Consider the following 18,539-nt stretch of genomic DNA (forward strand, 5'->3'; position numbering starts at 1 on the left):
TAATTAAAATAACTTTGTTAAAAGATTTTTTGAGCTCCGAACAGCGCGGAACCATTGTTATTTAAAGAGTTCCCGGTATCCCCATAATACTGATGCACAGACTACAATACGGGACACTGGTGAGCTTTGTTGGCGTTAATTTTGACTTTTTAAAACACCGCGTGGAAAACAAAAGCCCAGAAATTTACAAATTGTTTAAGAAATAGAGTTTGCTGATCACTGGACCTTTTGCAGCCTCTTCTACCACCTCAATGCTAACATGTAGCGGCTAGCACGGACACGCGGACAGTGCTAGCTGCTACATGCTAACACGCTGTGTTGCTAATACACACTGGACAAGATGACAGGGTTCAGAGCCAAAATGAATAAGTTTATGACTGACAAATGAACAAACTCACTGGATAAATGTTATTATCTGTAGGAGAGAAAAAGCAACAAGTTCTGTGTAATTACACAGACTGTATTTAATCATTTTATAGTTTAGAAAAGTGTTGTAACTGTTTTTGATGCGTTAACTTAGAGCACTTAATTTTAACTTGTTTTATTTCATATCATGAAAATTGACAAAAGTACACAGCATTATCCTCCTATAGTCTCAAATACAGCTGAATTACAGTAAATAACTACGTCTGCATCTGTTCAACTCTGTTATAAATAATAAATTATTTAATAAAACCACTTTGTTATGTATCAGTCTTTTTATCTGCCACAATAATGTTATTAATATTAATTTAAATGAAAATACCTGAAGTTGAGGGATTTTTTCAGATATTTTAAGTGAGATTTAAAGACATTAATTAAATAAATTAATTACAGAGCATAATTATTAAACACTAATTTTTAAAAAAAAAAACTTAATCTCTTGACATTACTAATAACATGCAAACTCTCAAACTGTTTCAGTATCATCTACATAAAATATTGAATTGTTTGTGGGTTTTTTCAAGGAGAAATATTTTAAGTATTTTATAAGAATATGTATTTTTTTTTTTTTTTTTTTTTTTTAAGGAAATCTAGTAATTCCTTCAATGACTGCAGTTTTCTTTCATCTTATTTAGCAGATTAAAATTCATCCTCATATTTTGTCTGTAAATTGTGTCTTACCTGCAGCAGCCATTCCTCACTCAGGTTTTTACTATTTAACTTTTCAAATTTCACAAAAATAGCTTGTTTAACTTTTTGATACAAAGATACTCAGAGAGAGCTTTTGCTACTTCATCACTTGCAGTGAGAGAAGCAACTGATGATTTAGTTATGTTTGAGTCACTTTCATCTTGCTGCCACGGCAACCGTTCAACTTTCAAGTAATGTCAACAAACTGTTTCCTATATTGTACATGTATACATACAGTGTTAATAAATAAAGTATACGTACTTTACTTAAGTATTTTTTTTTTGATACTTTTTATATTACATTTCTATTGATGCTGTTATTACTCAGTACTTTTTCTCTCCTGTCAGCTTAGTTTTTTGCAATTGCTTAATTTCTGATAATACATAGTTTCATTGATTCTCATATAGGTTATCCCAGTTTTATAATACATTTATTCTGTCACACTCATCAATATATTTAGTATTTTAACACTAAGACCCACATAAACATGGAAATCACATCTTGTTCTGTCATTTCTGAAGTTTGGGTTAAAACAAAAAAAAAAAAAATAGCAGACCTGTAAATCCACTTCATATGTGAAGTCCTGTCTCTGCATTGACTGCATGTGTAGAACTAAAACTGGGATAACCTATATGAGTATCAATGAAACTCTGTATTATTAGAAATTAAGCAATTGCAAAAAACGAAGCTGACAGGAGAGAAAAAGTACTGAGTAATAACAGCATCAATAGAAATGTAATATGGATACTTTTTATATTACATTTCTTATATTACGTATGAGTGAGGGGGTACTCATGGTATGACAAAAAAGCTCAAGGGGTACACGGGACAAGAAAGGTTGGGAATCGCTGATTTAAGTGACTGTAACAAAAGCAATTTCCCCCTGGGATTATTAAAGGAATTCTGATTCTGCTCCATACAGGACAGGACGGTGGTGGTGGGGGATATTCTGTGAATTTTAATCAAACCAAAAACTTTAATTAAAAACTGTGTGTGTGCACCCTCCTAAAAGTGTAGGAATCACAGGATATTTTAAACCTTGGAACAAATTACCTAGGGACCTGAAAGACATGTCAACTTTATACATATTTAAAAAAATCTTTAAAATCATAATTTTACCAACATATATATATATATATATATATATATATATATATATTTATATATATATATATATATATATAGTGTTTTTTTAAATGTATTTATTGGTGTAACAAACAAGTGTCTTGATGTATTTTTTTATGTAATATTTCTGTTTTTTTTTTAACTATATTTAATTTTTTCTGTTCTTATTTGTACGAGAATCTTGATTTTTAGCAACCACCATGATGGAAGCTAATGGGGATCCAATGAAGAAATAAAGCAATAAACATGCATCACAAAGCTTTTAAATAGACCCTGATTTCTTATTTGTAATCATTGATCAGCTGATCAAAGGTTCAAGTCTCAGTAATGTGTAGCTCTACTGTTCCTGTTCACCACAGTGCAGGGCACTATGCCTGTTAAAACTTATACCAGTGTTTTTCAAATCATAATGGTGTCATGGTATCATAGGGTATAGTTACTGCAGTACTTTATAAATGACTCTTTTTTTTTTTTTTTTTACTGCCATAAGGAGTAAATGTTATAGAAACTATAATCAAATACACATTGTGTCTGTGTCAGACACTCATATTTACAGTTGAGATATAAACCAGTAATGTACTATTGTGGCCACTCGATAGCGGTGTTTCTCCACACATGAGCTGTCTTTCTTTAGGACGCACCACACTGGGTGAACTAAAGTGTATTTAAATCATTAATATTTTGTCAGATTTTATTCCATTACAAAATTTTTACCAATTCTAAATATGATTTATTATTTTATCAGTGGCATTATTGTTGGAGAATTGCACGAGGTGAATAGACAGGACAAAGGCCACATGGACTGTAACCATAGGAGGAAGATGAGATCATGCTACCAAGTTGGAGTTTTGAATTAGTTTTAAGGCTGATATTGTTTTGGGTAATATGCCATAACCCTTAGTGACTTATAAAAAGCCCATTTTCATTTTATTCAAGGAGATTTAGCAGCTCTGCAGAACTTTTAGCACACTACAATGTCATGGAATTCCCTGAAAAGCTAAAAAAAAAAAAAAATGAAACATGAAACTATGAAAACACTTAACAAAGCAGGTAAGTCATAAATGTTTATTGTAAAAAAATGTGGCTAAATTATTCATGCAATAGGATTATTTACAAATACATTGAAATGAAAAAATATACTCAGATTATTCATTCAATACAGTTACCTGAAAAATACATTGAAAAAAACAAATATACTAAAAAAATACAAAAAAGAACAAGAAATTACTCCTCAGAATGTCTACTTGTGCCAATTGCATGAGAGAGGGTACTCGGTATCTCAACCTTTGGGCTAATATGCCACAATGAGACCAAATTTCCAGTTTTCTTTAAAAAAGAGGGTACTCTGCATCCCAATCTTCAGGTGAATGTGCCACAATTTGTCCACATTTGCTGTTTTCATTAAACAGAGGGTACTCAGCATCCCAATCTTCATGTGAATGTGCTTCAATGACCTGTGCATCGGTTTGACTAGAGGAAAAATAAAAAAATGATTAGTACAAAATTCAAAAGAACAAGTTGATCTCCATGTGCGTGATTGCTTTCACAGTGCAGTTACTCACTGTTCTCTGTTGTCTGGCTCATGGCTCAGGTATGACCCCGTAATGAAGGGATGCTGAAGAGCATCAATGGGAGAGATTCTCTCTTCCCCATCCAGATTCAACAGTTCTTTCAGGAACTCGATGAAGGCCTTCCTGTCTTCCACCGTCTCATTATCCCCGAGTTCAGACATCTGGATTAAAAAAAAATAGAAAGTTAGGTCAATACACTAGTTCATACCTCTCTTGCTCATGTTAACAAAAAAAGAAACGGTGAGTAAATTCAGCTTATAAACATGTCTAACGTAGGTTACATTTTAAAGAAGAGATCTCTAAGTATTTGAACTCATATCATAGAGAACACTTACATGGAGCAGGTCATCTACTGATGACAAATGTGGACGATATTCTGGCCACTCCTCAGCTTGTCTTTTGTTCCTAGAGGTGTACTCTTCTGGTGTCTGAGGAAACACAATAACAATACAAGTAGTTTAAGATAAGTTTAGGGTAACAGTCAAGGTTCAACAAACAATAAAAACTATGTTTTACCAGCAGCCTCCATCTTGTGCCCAATTCATCCACCTCATGACAAAAGAACTTCTTGCTGTATAGGCCAAAGTGGAGCTGGTGCTTTGATGGCATTCCCAGCATCTCCACCATGCTCTGCATCTGCACAAAGAACACACAATTATACACATGAGGGGCAGTTCTTCAATACTTTCTATACCTGTAAAAAAGAGCACGTGGGTAATTAAATGAATGGAGAGATGTTTATAGAAAAGACAACCTACCATGAGGTATTCACAGTGGACAGGAAAGAGGTTGTCATTTAGGAAGAGGAATGCCAGCGTGCAGCCCACTCCCCACATGTCAATGGCCCCCGAGTAAGGAAGGCCAAGACAAACCTCTGGGGCCCTGTGAAGCAAAATGAATGAAATAGACTTTAGAACTCTATATCACAGCATTAAGTAGCAACATTAAAATAACACACATTTGTCACAAAAACCCATAAGTCATTCAGGGTGACACCCTCATACCTGTAGCCGATGGGTTGATGTGTGAGCCCGGGCATGGCGGCAGAGATGGAAGAAGCCATTCCAAAATCAATGAGCTTTACACTGAATGGACTTTCATCAATGTTGACCATCATGATGTTGTCTGGCTTGATGTCAGTGTGCATTACTCTTACAGCTTTGAGTCCCTGTAATGCCATCATCAGCTGCAGGGACACAATGAGAAAAGACAGGATGAGAATGGAGTTCCTCTTATGGAGCTGTTTAAGCTCAGGTTTGAACTCAAGGCTTTCTTAATCCATCAGCAAGCAATAAAAAGATTCATACCTGCTTTGCAATAGGACGGATGTAGTTGACGTTCAGTGAACGGACCAGGTGGAGCAAATCCATGTCCAACAGCTCAAAGACGAGGCACTTATAGCCCAGGTATTCAAACTGCTCATAGAACGTCACCAGATTGAAGTGGTCAGCATTCAGAGAGCTGATGGTCTTCAACACTGACAGCTGGAGGGAAAAAGGACAATTAGATCACCTTTATATCACTTTATCCCAAAAATTCATCGTTAAAGTTCTGTTGAAGGCACCAAACACTTACTTCGTCCTGCACATCTTGAAAATACTCCTTCTTTAGGATTTTTACTGCCACCAATTTGCTGCTGTTGTGAGCACGACACTTGGCAACTTTCCCAAAGCTACCTTCTCCGATAAACTCTAGGATTGTGTACCGAGTGGAGGGGCTGTGGAGGGCATGCCCTACCATTAGAGGATGTGCTGTCAAAGTGGATAGACAGGGCACATGGTTAGTATTCAGTAATTTAACACTAATACTCACACAAAGAAGGAAATATTGTTCTGTCCTGTCACTTCTAAAGTTTGGGTTAGAAAAAAAGCCCAGGAGAAAAAGTACTGAGTCACAAAAGCATCAATAGAAACGTAATAAAAAAATATCCCTCAAGATTAATAGTAAAGTACAGATACTTCAAAAATAGTTAGGTACAGTATTAAGTACTTTAGGTTCATTTGTCCACACTGAATGCATGCATGTACATTATAGGAAACTACGGTGGCTGGGAAGTGTCAGGTGAATGCATTTACAGAAACGAACACAAACGATTCACAACACAAATGCAAAAAGGCCACAACGGAAGTGTTTCCGCAACGGAAGTATTTCAGACAGACCGGTATTACAGACGGACACGTTTGTGGCGGATGTTTATAACCCTCCATAACAGAAGAAGAAGAAGAAGAAGAAGAAGAAGAAGAAGAAGAAGAAATCGAAACACATGTGAAAGTAAGTGAAAGTTGAATAGGATACTTTTAACAGCAACAGTAGACCATTTGTAGGTGTACTTTGAATAATAGTGTAAATTTCTCAATCACGTTCAAGAGACGACTTGTGTTGCGGTTAAAAGAGTCACCATGTTAACTGATAACTTTTAGCCGAATGTGCCGTGGTAACTGCTGCGTTTGATGGAAATTATCGTGTCATGTTGTCCACCTCACACTGATGGCAGAGGTGTAATATATGTGTCGATGACGTTTTGTTAAAGAATTATTGATGCTGGAAGTCTGAATCTGTAAATATCTGCCAAATTTACCGAACAGTGTTACAGTCCACATAGTATCTAGATAAACTGGTGACTGGGCGGACTTTTGCTCCCGGTCCGACACTTAAAAAGAAGCAACTCATAAGTCACGTTACTGGTGAATTGAAACGTTAATAATACATAAATAAATGAAAACATAAAAATGGATGTAACGTAAAACATGCACATATGTGGAACCAGAGGTGGTGTAATGAATCTACTGGTGCTCCTCATTTCTTATGACCAACTTCCGTGTGTGGGTTGACGGCTGCTGTTAGCGGTGTTTATAACGTGCAAAATAAACATTTTACTGCCAAGGCAAGGCAAGGCAAATTTATTTGTATAGCGCATTTCATATTCAAGGCAACTCAATGTGCTTTACATGATAAAACATTCAATTGTTTAAAATCAATAAGAACATTTAAAATCATCAGTAAAATCATCAACAAACACATTACATCAACAACATGACCAAAAGTCTCTCTCTCAATCATATGCAGTGTAGAAAAAAAGTGCCTTTAACTTTGATTTAAAAATGTTCACATAGGATACTGACTTCAGCTCTGCTGCAGTTTGTTTGTTATTTTTATTTGTTTTTAAAACGGAATCATCAAAGAACGAAGGGTACACGGATTATTCATGTGTGTTTAATGATTTTCTGTCACACAGATTCAGAATCATGAGTAACCATAGCAACCACAGACGCATTCGGCTTAAAGTTGCCAGTTAACATGGTCATTGCAACACCATCAGACATATCAATGCAACATTGAATTAATTAATTCTGCCAGAGGAACACAAGTTTTCAGATTCATTAATAATTTCCTTGGTTGCACACAATTGCCTAGATTATAGTTATAAAAGTATAAAAAGACTAATTTCCTTCCCCTGCAAAAATACCACATGGTTTGTATGAAATAGATGATGGCTAACAACTTTGCTTCTCTTTATCTTTTAACAGGTTATGTTTTGTCCATTTTGTGGAGCGAACCTTCAACCCATCCTGTCACAATGTGATTCATGTGGCAGAGATGTTCAGTTTCTAAGGTGTTTTCAAGATGAAGATACATTTAGTTCTGACAGACATTCCCTTCAAGGTCATGTATTGCTGTATTGGTGAGTATTATTTATTATTGTATATTGTAATGCTTGAAGGACATTGAAAATCCACATATGAAACACACTTCAAATTGTGTGTTTCAGGTCCTGCAGCTGGGGTGGAGGATGAACTCATCAATAAGTATTTCAAAGAGGGCCATAGATATGAAATAATCATGGACTTACTGGCAACTAAGCACAACATTTCATTGAGCCTTAGCACCTTAAAACGCAGACTACAGGATTCAGGCCTGACCAGGAGGGACAATTATTCTTCAACTGTTGCTGTGCAGGTGGCTATTTCTGAGGAACTGAAGGGATCGGGCCAGCTGCTTGGTTACCGAGCAATGTGGCAGACTCTTAAACAAAAGTACTCCCTTATAGTCAGAAGAGATGATGTGATGCGCTTAATGGGAGAAATGAATCCATCAGGAGTAGAAAACCACTCGAGATGCAGATTTGTTCGAAGAGGATACTACTCAATGGGTCCCAATGAAGTCTGGCATGTTGACGGATATGATAAATTAAAGCCTTTTGGAATAGCAATAAGTGGATGTATTGACGGCTTCTCCAGAAAAATCATGTGGCTCAAATGTGGAAAGTCCAGCAATGACCCTGAGATCATTGCTGCAAACTATATGCAGTGTGTTGCAGAATTTCAAGTTGTTCCAAAGCGCCTTCGTACAGACTGCGGCACAGAAAATGGACTGAAGGCAGCACTTCACTGTACTTTGAGATCTGAGCATGCAGATGAATTTGCAGGAGCTAAAAGCCACATGTATGGCACTTCAACATCCAACCAACGCATTTGAAAGCTGGTGGTCCTACTTCCGTAAACAAAGGTTTTTGTCACTTTGTTTTCTGACAATGTTTTTTTCACATCCCTAATAATAATAATATCTTGGTGCAACATTACAGTAAAATGTGATTTCTGCCTAGGAGTCAATTTTGGATTGATTTGTTTGTGGACTTGAAGGCGAGACATCTTTTTAATGGCAGTTATGAACATACAAGTTTGGTGCGGTACTGCTTCTTGGGTGTCCTGCAGCAAGAACTGGATGAGTACAAGCAGCTGTGGAACACACACACTATTCGTCCTGTTCGCCAATCCCAGTGCCCATCTGGTAAACCAGAGGCTATGTACCATGTGCCTCACAGGTGAGTACTGGGTCTCTATGTTACAATATAAATCTGATTATTTGGCTTTATTTCAATTGAATATTACTATATACTATTACTATATTAGCATTCATACTATTTAAAGCCTTGTTTGGTAATTTGCAAAAACTAGCATGATTTTGAAAGTGGTATTCTCTTTGTGCTTCACCTTCACCCACCCCCTCCCATCTTTGCTTCCTAAAAAGTCGTGCCCCTCACCTACATGCACTAGGGCCATTGGTCCAGAATCAGATTTCAGCTCATGCTTTGAGTGTGGGCTCATGCATGCATGACATGAATACATGGATGTATGATTGATTCATGAAACTTGCACTGAATACAGACATTGGTTGAAGTTTTTAAGTGCTGACAACTGCTACAGATGACAGATTTTCTTCACCTTATTTTCAGAGCACGTATTATTCATTTCTGTCAGGACCTAAAGACAATTTCAACGGAAATCTCAAAAAAAGTGGATCTGGAGGAAATTACCAACCCTGCCTTTAATATACAGTATAGTACAGCAAGAGTGCAGTGCAATTATATGCCATTTTCAGTATTTGTTAAATGTTTTCAGTACAGCACCTCCTACAAACATACTAAACCATCAATAATCTGTGAATGTTTCATGTAAAGAATCAATATTCTCCCTTTGCCTGTCATTTTGAACCCTTTTGCTATGACAGAAAATACACACTCGCTTCAATCAGTAGCACTTAGCATATTTTTATTTACTTAATTTCATTTTAGATCATGTTGACTTTTAACAATGCAACAAAGCAATTCAGGTATCCAAGGGTCTACCATCTATGACTTGCACTTATATCATGCAAGTAGGGACAGTATGACAATTTTTCACTCACTACTGTATCAGCCGAACAGAATTCTGCAGCACTTCTACTTGTAATAACTACCTCTGAATCAGATGAGTCTGAGTTGGATTGTTGAGCTGTGAAATCTAGGATTAGACAGACTTGGTCAGAGCAGTGATTCATTAACTTGGGATACTACCTGGTTTAAGAGAGCAATACGTGTTGGTTATTAACTACTTTAACACTTACAGTTGGTAGAGTAATCTTCAGTTGTACAAATATACAATGTGATGCGTTGGTATGCTTTCCCCACTGCCTCCTTGTAGTGTTTCAGAGAGAAGGGTGTTTCTGTCCCTGGTATACAAGAAATCTTCGTGCCATCGGGGTAGAGCAGAAGGTACGGACCATCCTGCAAATTTTTGTTAAAGTCCTTCATTTTCTGTTCGGCGGCTTTAAGCAATTGGTCAGCATTGAACCCTGGCCTCACTATCAGGGGTAGTACCATTCCTCTAACAGGTTTCAGTCCTCCATCTTTCATGCGCATAAGGCCCACTGAAATCTGCAAGGAAACAAAGAAGTAGGTCACTGTAAATGGTTTAAAATCAACACTAAAAATACATATCAGAATGAACTCACAAATTATTAGCCCACACAAAAGAATTTACCTTTACTGGATTGTCTTTCAAAGGTTCTTTTTTCTTTTGGAAACACAATCTCCGTTCCTTCTCTTTTAGACTCCTGAAATTCAGGAACGAAGCCAGTGCATTTTCTCCTGGGTTTTCTGCATTAACATATTTCAATAAAATATTATTCAAAGAGTGCATCAATCAATAATAATAATACAATATAGAATGTAGATGGGCAAAACCTAATTTTACAGAAAGTAACAGAAGAAACGTTACCTTTGCTTGTACCAGGCTGATCAACATTAAGTAAGAATTTAAAGTTTTTGCCACAGGAACTGCAGAATGGGGTTTCATGCTGCAGGCTGAATCCACAAAAGGGACAATACATTGTAATCTGTGTGATAAAAATAAACGCACATACACAAATGAACAACTGGTTGTCGCCACAATGCTGGTTGTATTGAAAAGCACAACAAGGTTCTAGTGTTTGAGACATATCTAATGAATCCGTGTACCCTTCGTTCTTTGATTATTCCATTTTAAAAACAAATAAAAATAACAAACAAACTGCAGCAGAGCTGAAGTCAGCATCCAATGTGAACATTTTTAAATCAAAGTTAAAGGTACTTTTTTTCTACACTGCATATGATTGAGAGAGAGACTTTTGGTCATGTTGTTGATGTAATGTGTTTGTTGATGATTTTACTGATGATTTTAAATGTTCTTATTGATTTTAAACAATTGAATCATGTAAAGCACTAATCTATCGCCTTTTTTTTAACTAGTGTTTTCAGTCACTTGTAGAAAACAGTGATAGTTGTATGTTATCTCTATATGTCTGAAATCCCTTTTTAATTATCTTTTGCTCTGTCTTTTTGTAAACAGGCCACGGTACTGGTTACCACCACAGGGTCTTGGAATGGCTGACTTCGCCCTTAACCGGGCGCCACTTCAAGTTGGCCAATCCGCCTGAGCTCCCTGGCAAGAAGGTATTACTATTATTGAATCTTTCACTTTGTCAAAGAAGTACTTTATATTGTAATTTAATTGTGGTATTTGTTTTGCAGACTGTTCTGATTGTCGGGAACTCCCATCTACGTGCTATTGTAGATGGCTACGTCTGGATGCCAGAGTCTCAGCTGAGCTTTGGTTTCCTGTCGGCAGGCGGGGCTTCTGCTTCAGAGATTCGCACACCACAGTTCCTCGTGCACCTCACACAATCTGCATCATGGCCCCAGGCAACAAGCTGACCAGCACCACTGTTGACGTGGCTGGTGGGGACTTTAAAAACCTCCTCACCACTTGCAGCAACCGCTGGTCAAAGTCTAAAGTGAGCTTTTCTTTCATATCTTGTAGCTTTTGACTTAGTGAACATGTGTGTGATTTTGTATGATAGCGTAATTCTAATTTTATCACATTTTATTTTGTGCAGGTTTTTGTCGTCGACTTCCCTCCGCGCCTGGCTGTTGACTCCCAACACCAGAACCTGCTTCGGCAAGAGTACCGCCGTGTGGCTGCTCGTTTGGGTAAGAGAAAAATATTATCTACATCCATTCATTAAGAAATCAAAAGAAAAAATATATGAACTGCATTATAACAATTCATAAGTCTAAATGAATATATTGGTACCATGATGATGTTTTATTTTGTCTTTCAAGGTGTTACGTACTTCAGCGCTACAGAGCACTTCCCTCTAAGCAACTTGGCGCTGTGGAGCAAGGATGGTGTGAGTACAATATCTAAGAAAAACAAAGTTGTTTACTTTAAATGAGTCAACACCAGATGCTCATTGACACATTGATAATAAAATATTTTGTCTCTCTTTTAATGTCTTATTTCTGCAGGTCCATCTGAGTGATGATAAGGGGATGCACATCCTTGTCCAGTTGTTCTGGTCCACTGCCAGCCAACATCTGGAGACACCACCTCCTACACCCTGGGTCTCTCCCAAGACATCACCTCCAATTAGGAAAGTCACTCCTAAACTGGTTGTGAGGGAGAGCTCCCCAGCTCCACGCAGCCCTGATTCCCATCAGTGGTGGACCATCGGTCTGGGTGGCAAGGTAAAATGTGGCATCATACAATGATCACTTTAGGACTAGTGACAGTTTACCTGTTGTTTTAATTCAATGTGATGCTTTTCATCATTGCAGACGAGCCCTCCTGGAGAATCTCCAAAGTCCAGAGGTTCTCCCCAGCGCAGGATGGCTCATCAGCAGGTTTGTGATTCTTCAAATGTTCCTTTAAGATGCTGTTGGATGGTTTTTGACAGGACAAACTGTAAGTAATAGTGTCTGCTTTGTGTTTTACAGGAGAAGGAGAGCTTCCTTCCACTGAACCCCGTCTGGTTCAGGGGCACAGCCCTAAGTGCCATAGAGAAAGTGTCTCCCTCTCATCTGTCTTGCCTGGCGGACTTCCAGCTTTCTCCTAAAGCAAAGAAGGTAAGTTCATTGGTTCACATTTTATCTCTTGCAGAAGGCTTTTACATTAAACTTTGAACATTTAAATCAGATCACCAGATCACAGCGCCATCTCCTGGTTCCTTTTTACAGGCCAACATCATAATCCTCAGTATTTTATAATTTATCATGTTTATTTTAAAGTTCCAAATATTTAATATTCCCAGATCCAAAATCTTAAAACTAGTTGAAACCTTCCGATGACCTCCATATCACTGTCCCATATTGATTTATCAAGGTATATCTCCTGCCCAGCCTTACTATCATGGAAAATGTACATTACAATAGCCCGTTTCTTTTCAGCACATCTCATTTGTGTGCTAGTGATTAAAAAATGTTGTTTATATAATTAATGTAATGCATGTGCTGATTTATCTTTGCAATAAGTTGCTCATTATTTGAATCATTATTTGAATTATTTTGTATCAGACCACTGCAAATCTACAAAGACCTGGCCGTCCCTCTAAACTTTCAGCTCATACAAGGAGAAAACTGATCAGAGATGCTGCCAAGAGGCCCATGATCACTCTGGATGAACTGCAGAAATGTACAGCTGAGGTGGGAGACTCTGTCCACAGGACAACAATCAGTCGTATACTACACAACTCTGGCCTTTATGGAAGAGTGGCAAGAAGAAAGCCATTTCTTAAAGATATCCATAAAAAGTGTTGTTTAAAGTTTGCCACAAGCCACCTGGGAGACACACCAAACATGTGGAAGAAGGTGCTCTGGTCGGACGAAACCAAAATCGAACTTTTTGGCAACAATGCAAAACGTTATGTTTGGCGTAAACACAACACAGCTCATCACCCTGAACACACCATCCCCACTGTCAAACATGGTGGTGGCAGCATCATGGTTTGGGCTGCTTTTCTTCAGCAGGGACAGGGAAGATGGTTAAAATTGATGGGAAGATGGATGGAGCCAAATACAGGACCATTCTGGAAGAAAACCTGATGGAGTCTGAAAAAGACCTGAGACTGGGACGGAGATTTGTCTTCCAACAAGACAATGATCCAAAACATGAAGCAAAATCTACAATGGAGTGGTTCACAAATAAACATATCCAGGTGTTAGAACGGCCAAGTCAAAGTCCAGACCTGAATCCAATCCAGAATCTGTGGAAACAACTGAAAACTGCTGTTCACAAACGCTGTCCATCCAATGTCACTGAGCTCCAGCTGTTTTGCAAGAAGGAATGGGCAAATATTCCAGTCTCTCAATGTGCAAAACTGATAGAGACAAACCCCAAGTAACTTACAGCAGTTATCACAGCAAAAGGTGGGGCTACAAAGTATTAACTTAAGGGGGCTGAATAATTTTGCACGCCCAATTTTTCAGTTTTTTAATTTGTTAAAAATGTTTGAAATATCCAATAAATTTAGTTTCACTTCATGATTGTGTCCCACTTGTTGTTGATTCTTCACAAAAAATTACAGTTTTATATCTTTGTTTGAAGCCTGAAATGTGGCAAAAGGTCGAAAAGTTCAAGGGGGCCGAATACTTTCACAAGGTACTGTATTACATTCAGGTGCACCTTCATTGTTTAGTCAATATTGTTTGTTTTGTGTCTGTGTGGTTTACTTCAATTTGAAAGCATAAAGACTTGTCATTTTATTCAACTTAGAGAAAATGTGTAGAACCAGTGTGAGGGGCCCTTTAACATCCATAACAAAATAGCTCAATATTGAATATTGGCAACTATAGTAATAATAATCATAGTAATAAATACTATTTTCACTAATGCCAAAAGTGATAAATTAAAAGAAAACTTTTTGGGAACCCATGCTTGATTATTTACAGCACTAATCCTAAATATAAAAACATTACATTTCAGAATTAGAAATATTAATCCCAGAAGGAAATTATTTGAATAATCTGAAAAAAATAAATAATGGAAATAATTTCTGAAATTATATATGATCATTATAATTTAATATATGATAGTAATGATACTAAAAATAATTCCATATTATTAAATATAATTGATATATTTTTGACTAATTTAATACGTTGCTAATTGTACTTCAGAACGTTTTTAAAGTATTAAATATAATTACATTGTTAATATAATATAAATTAATTATTCAATTGTAAATATATAAATATAACATGCATAGTACATATTTAATTATATATTAATAAAATCATATATATGTGGGTGTGCATGTATATTATACTTGATTTGATTATATTTAAAATGTATATATTGTTTGTAAAAATTATTATATCATTATAAGTCAGTATAGAAATGACATGCTATACATTCTAAAACAATGAATCGCTGAATGATACATATACTAGTATTAATGAAAAAATGATAGGAACTTAAAGACAATCATTTAACTGAAGAAACATGCTATAATACAGAAAAACAAAGCCCTTTGAAAAAGTTATTAAAGTTCAATTTTTAACATTATTTCAGGACAAAACCAGGAAGGAGACTCAGCTTGTGGAGTTAGTCTGTGCCAGTCATTCTCAAAACAACAAAAGGTACAAGGACTTGTCTCACAACATCAGTGCACCTGTAACGTTCTGACATTCCTGACATACCAGAGTGAGGATTGTCAGTGGACAATTCACTTTTTTGTGCCAAACACAACAGGACAGTGAAGCTGTGGATGCCAAACCAACCACCAGAAAGAAGAAGAAATGTAAAAAAACACAAAAAGTAAGGAGGGTTTAGCAGTGCACTTTGACTGACAGTAGTGTTGAAATGGATTTGATACAAGCTGACTAATATCTGCCTGTTTTTACACAGATAATTAAAGAACCTCCACTGCCCTGAAGACAAACTTCTCTCTTCAAAATGAGCCTCCACCAAACATACATACTGTACATACATACATACATAATACTTTGCTCCAAATATTTTTTTCATGCATTTTTCCGTGTAGAGTGGACCTTTAATCACTGTCAGTTGTATTTCAGAGTTATCCATTTTTCCATCTTTTTGTATTAATATTCGATGCATCCCTTTATGTATAAAATTTAAAAAATGTTTATATATATATTATTCTGTGCTTTGGCTTTTCCACACTTGTGTTTTCTCTTGTCATTATTGCATTTGTCATTCATGTGTTCAGGATATGACTAGGTGGTTTCTGTTTCCATTAAAGGAGTTCCTGCTTGTTGCTGTTAATAAATGACCTTGTAATGACAAGTGGGACATATTGTTAGAAATGAGCTTACAATCAAATGCTGGGTCAGCGTTTAACAAGTCTTTTAGTATGTGAAGCAATTATAGTTTAATAATCAATAATTTTAGCAAAGCAGTTCATATTATCAGTTAAACATCTTGTAAGTGCAGTATCTATAAAGAGCCAGGAGGTGGTGGTAGAGTTTTTATTTGATATTATATGCAATGCAGAATTGCTTGTCTTTTAATTCTCCTTTTGCCAAATGTCACAGTACTTTAAATAAAGCCAACTGTTGCATGACATGTCACAACATAGTGTTCATGGGAAATGTAGGATTAGCACAACCAGCAGTGTTGCCAGATATATATTCTGTTTAAAAACCCTCAAATGTATTGACAGAAAAACAGCCCAATCTGGCAACAATGACTTGTCACATCGTTTCTTGCAGATTCAAACAGACGCAGTGGTATGTGTCGTTCTTCACTAATATAGGATTAATAATATTAATAATAATAATAATAACAGCAATACTAAGATAAAAGCATAAAATAAAAATGATATTGATCCCTGAAGGGAAATTACATAATAATAATACAATGAGAATACCAGTAACTACAATATTAAAGGAGTGAACAAGGGTTCATTAGCATGTTAGCTCAGCTTCTGTAACATCTCACAGCTTCTCCATCAGCTGCTCTGCATTTCATTATGAGGTGCATTCACTTTCCCCAGGAGAGTGTGGGAAAATAGAGTCTCTATAGGAAACCCTAACATATGATCCCTGATATCCAGGTTAGAAGAGTGCTTAGATTGATCAGAAAGAGCTGAACTAGTTTGATCTAAAACACTTCTTTATCAAAGTCTCCTCTTTACAGTAGAATATATTCAACCATTAGCAGGAGGCAGAAAATCCCAGGTTGAGTGAAGGCAGCACAGGTGCAGGTGGTTAATTGTTCACCCTCTCCTCTCTGTGTGACCTGACTCACTTTGACTTTCACACGTCATTGAACACTAACTAAACCAGATACACAGACTCATTGTGACCCTGTATTGACTGTGTTTGGGGCCAATCAGCATCACTTCTAGATTGTGGATATCCATCAGATGGTACTATTGATATGTTCAACAGTGATAAACAGTGAATGAAAGCTGCTTCAACTGTTTACTGTAATTAATAATTAAACTTCACTCTTCTCAATCTGGTTTTAGATCAATCCACTCCACTGAAACTGCTCTTCTGAAAGTTTCTAGTGACGTGATGATGACCACTGACTGGTCGTTACACAGTTTTACTTGATCTGACAGCTGCCTTTGATACAGTAGATCACAGTATACTGGTTGATCCACTCAAATCTGAGATGGGTTTTCTGGTGCTGTTCTCCAGTGTTTGATCTCTTACATTAATGGAAGAACCTTTAATGTTGCTATTAATGATGTTATGTTTAATATGTCCAACCTGTCATGTGGAGTAGCCCAGGGCTCTGTTCTGGGGCCTGTTTTGTTTTTATTATATCTGATGCCTCTTGGTCGGTTGATCCATGGTTTTAAAAATGTGTTGTATAATTGTTATGCTGATGATATCCAGTTGTACTGCTCCTGTAATGACTCAGAGTTTCACTTTTTATCTGAGATCTTAGACTGTATATCCTGTATCAAAAACTGGTTGTCATCAAATTATCTCCAGATAAATTCAAACAAAACAGAAACTCTGATCATTGCTCCTGAAAAAAACATCCTCTAATTAAAAACTCTCTTGGTGATCTGGACTCATCTGTTAAAACCAGCCTCAGAAACCTTGGGGTTGTTTTTGATCAGTCCATGTCTTTGGAGGGACATTGTCGTCAATTGACTAAAAACTGTTTTTACCACCTGAGAAATATCTCTAAAGTGAGGCATCTATTATCAAAATCAGATCTAGAACTGGTCATACACGCATTTATATCATCTCGTATTGACTACTGTAATTCTGTTTTTACTTGTTTTAATAAGTCGACCCTAAACAGACTCAGATCGTTCAGAACGCTGCTGCCAGACTTTTAACTGGTGCTTCTAGAACATCCCATATCAACACCATTCTTGCTACTCTGCACTGGCTTCCAGTTAAGTTTCGCATAGAATATAAAATATTAGTTCTCACGTTCCGAGCATTACATGGTCAGGCCCCTAAATATATCTCAGACTTGTTGTACCCCTACTCATCAGGGCAATGCCTTCGGTCTTCAGGTCAGGGTCTCCTAAAGACCCCAAAAACTAAATTTAAAACCAGAGGAGACCTGGCGTTCCAGGCTGTAGCTCCCAGACTCTGGAATAACCTGCACCAGTCTCTCAGGGAGCTCAACTGTGTGGTCACTTTTAAAAAACTGCTGAAGACTACACTTTACAGTAAAGCTTTTAGTTACTGGATTTTAATTTTTATTTATCCTTTAATGTTGCTGTTCTTATGATATTTATGCACTCTTGTTTTATTATTCTATTGTGTTGCACTTGTACTTTTACCACAACTCTGTACAGCACTTTGTGATTTTATCTGCAAAAAGCGCTTTATAAATAAACTACTTACTTACCTACTAATGTCTCTAGTTAACTAGTGATACAATTTTATGTTAGTTGGAGGCTAAAAAGCCTGGTGATGATAGGGCAAAGATTCACATGTTTTTGTAAAAACAACTGTGCCAAGTTTGGTGACAAGTGTGTAACTGTAATATGTCAGTCAAATTAATTCCAATTAGTTTTATTTTTGACCAATAGAAATAAATACATGTACATTTTTATCCGTGTTTGTGCTGTGCCATGCGTAATGCTATTTTTGGTTCCACTCTATGATGTAATTATGCATGAGTCTAGTTCAGCAATGCTTTGACCAATCAGAAT

General features: G+C 36.7%; 1 protein-coding gene across 1 annotated transcript; it reads right to left on the reverse strand.

The window, feature by feature from the left end:
* Nucleotides 1–3,796: 3,796 nt before the first annotated feature.
* On the reverse strand, nt 3,797–5,179 carry LOC114460499 (homeodomain-interacting protein kinase 3-like). Its single transcript, XM_028442387.1, has 6 exons — nt 5,117–5,179; nt 4,814–4,995; nt 4,568–4,691; nt 4,326–4,445; nt 4,145–4,237; nt 3,797–3,970 (listed from the first exon to the last, which is right to left on the reverse strand). Exons 1-6 carry the CDS (start codon nt 5,177–5,179, stop codon nt 3,797–3,799), a joined length of 756 nt encoding a protein of 251 aa, XP_028298188.1.
* Nucleotides 5,180–18,539: the final 13,360 nt, after the last annotated feature.

The sequence above is a fragment of the Gouania willdenowi genome, unplaced genomic scaffold, assembly GCF_900634775.1.
Source record: "Gouania willdenowi unplaced genomic scaffold, fGouWil2.1 scaffold_49_arrow_ctg1, whole genome shotgun sequence".
Classification (NCBI taxonomy): domain Eukaryota; kingdom Metazoa; phylum Chordata; class Actinopteri; order Blenniiformes; family Gobiesocidae; genus Gouania; species Gouania willdenowi.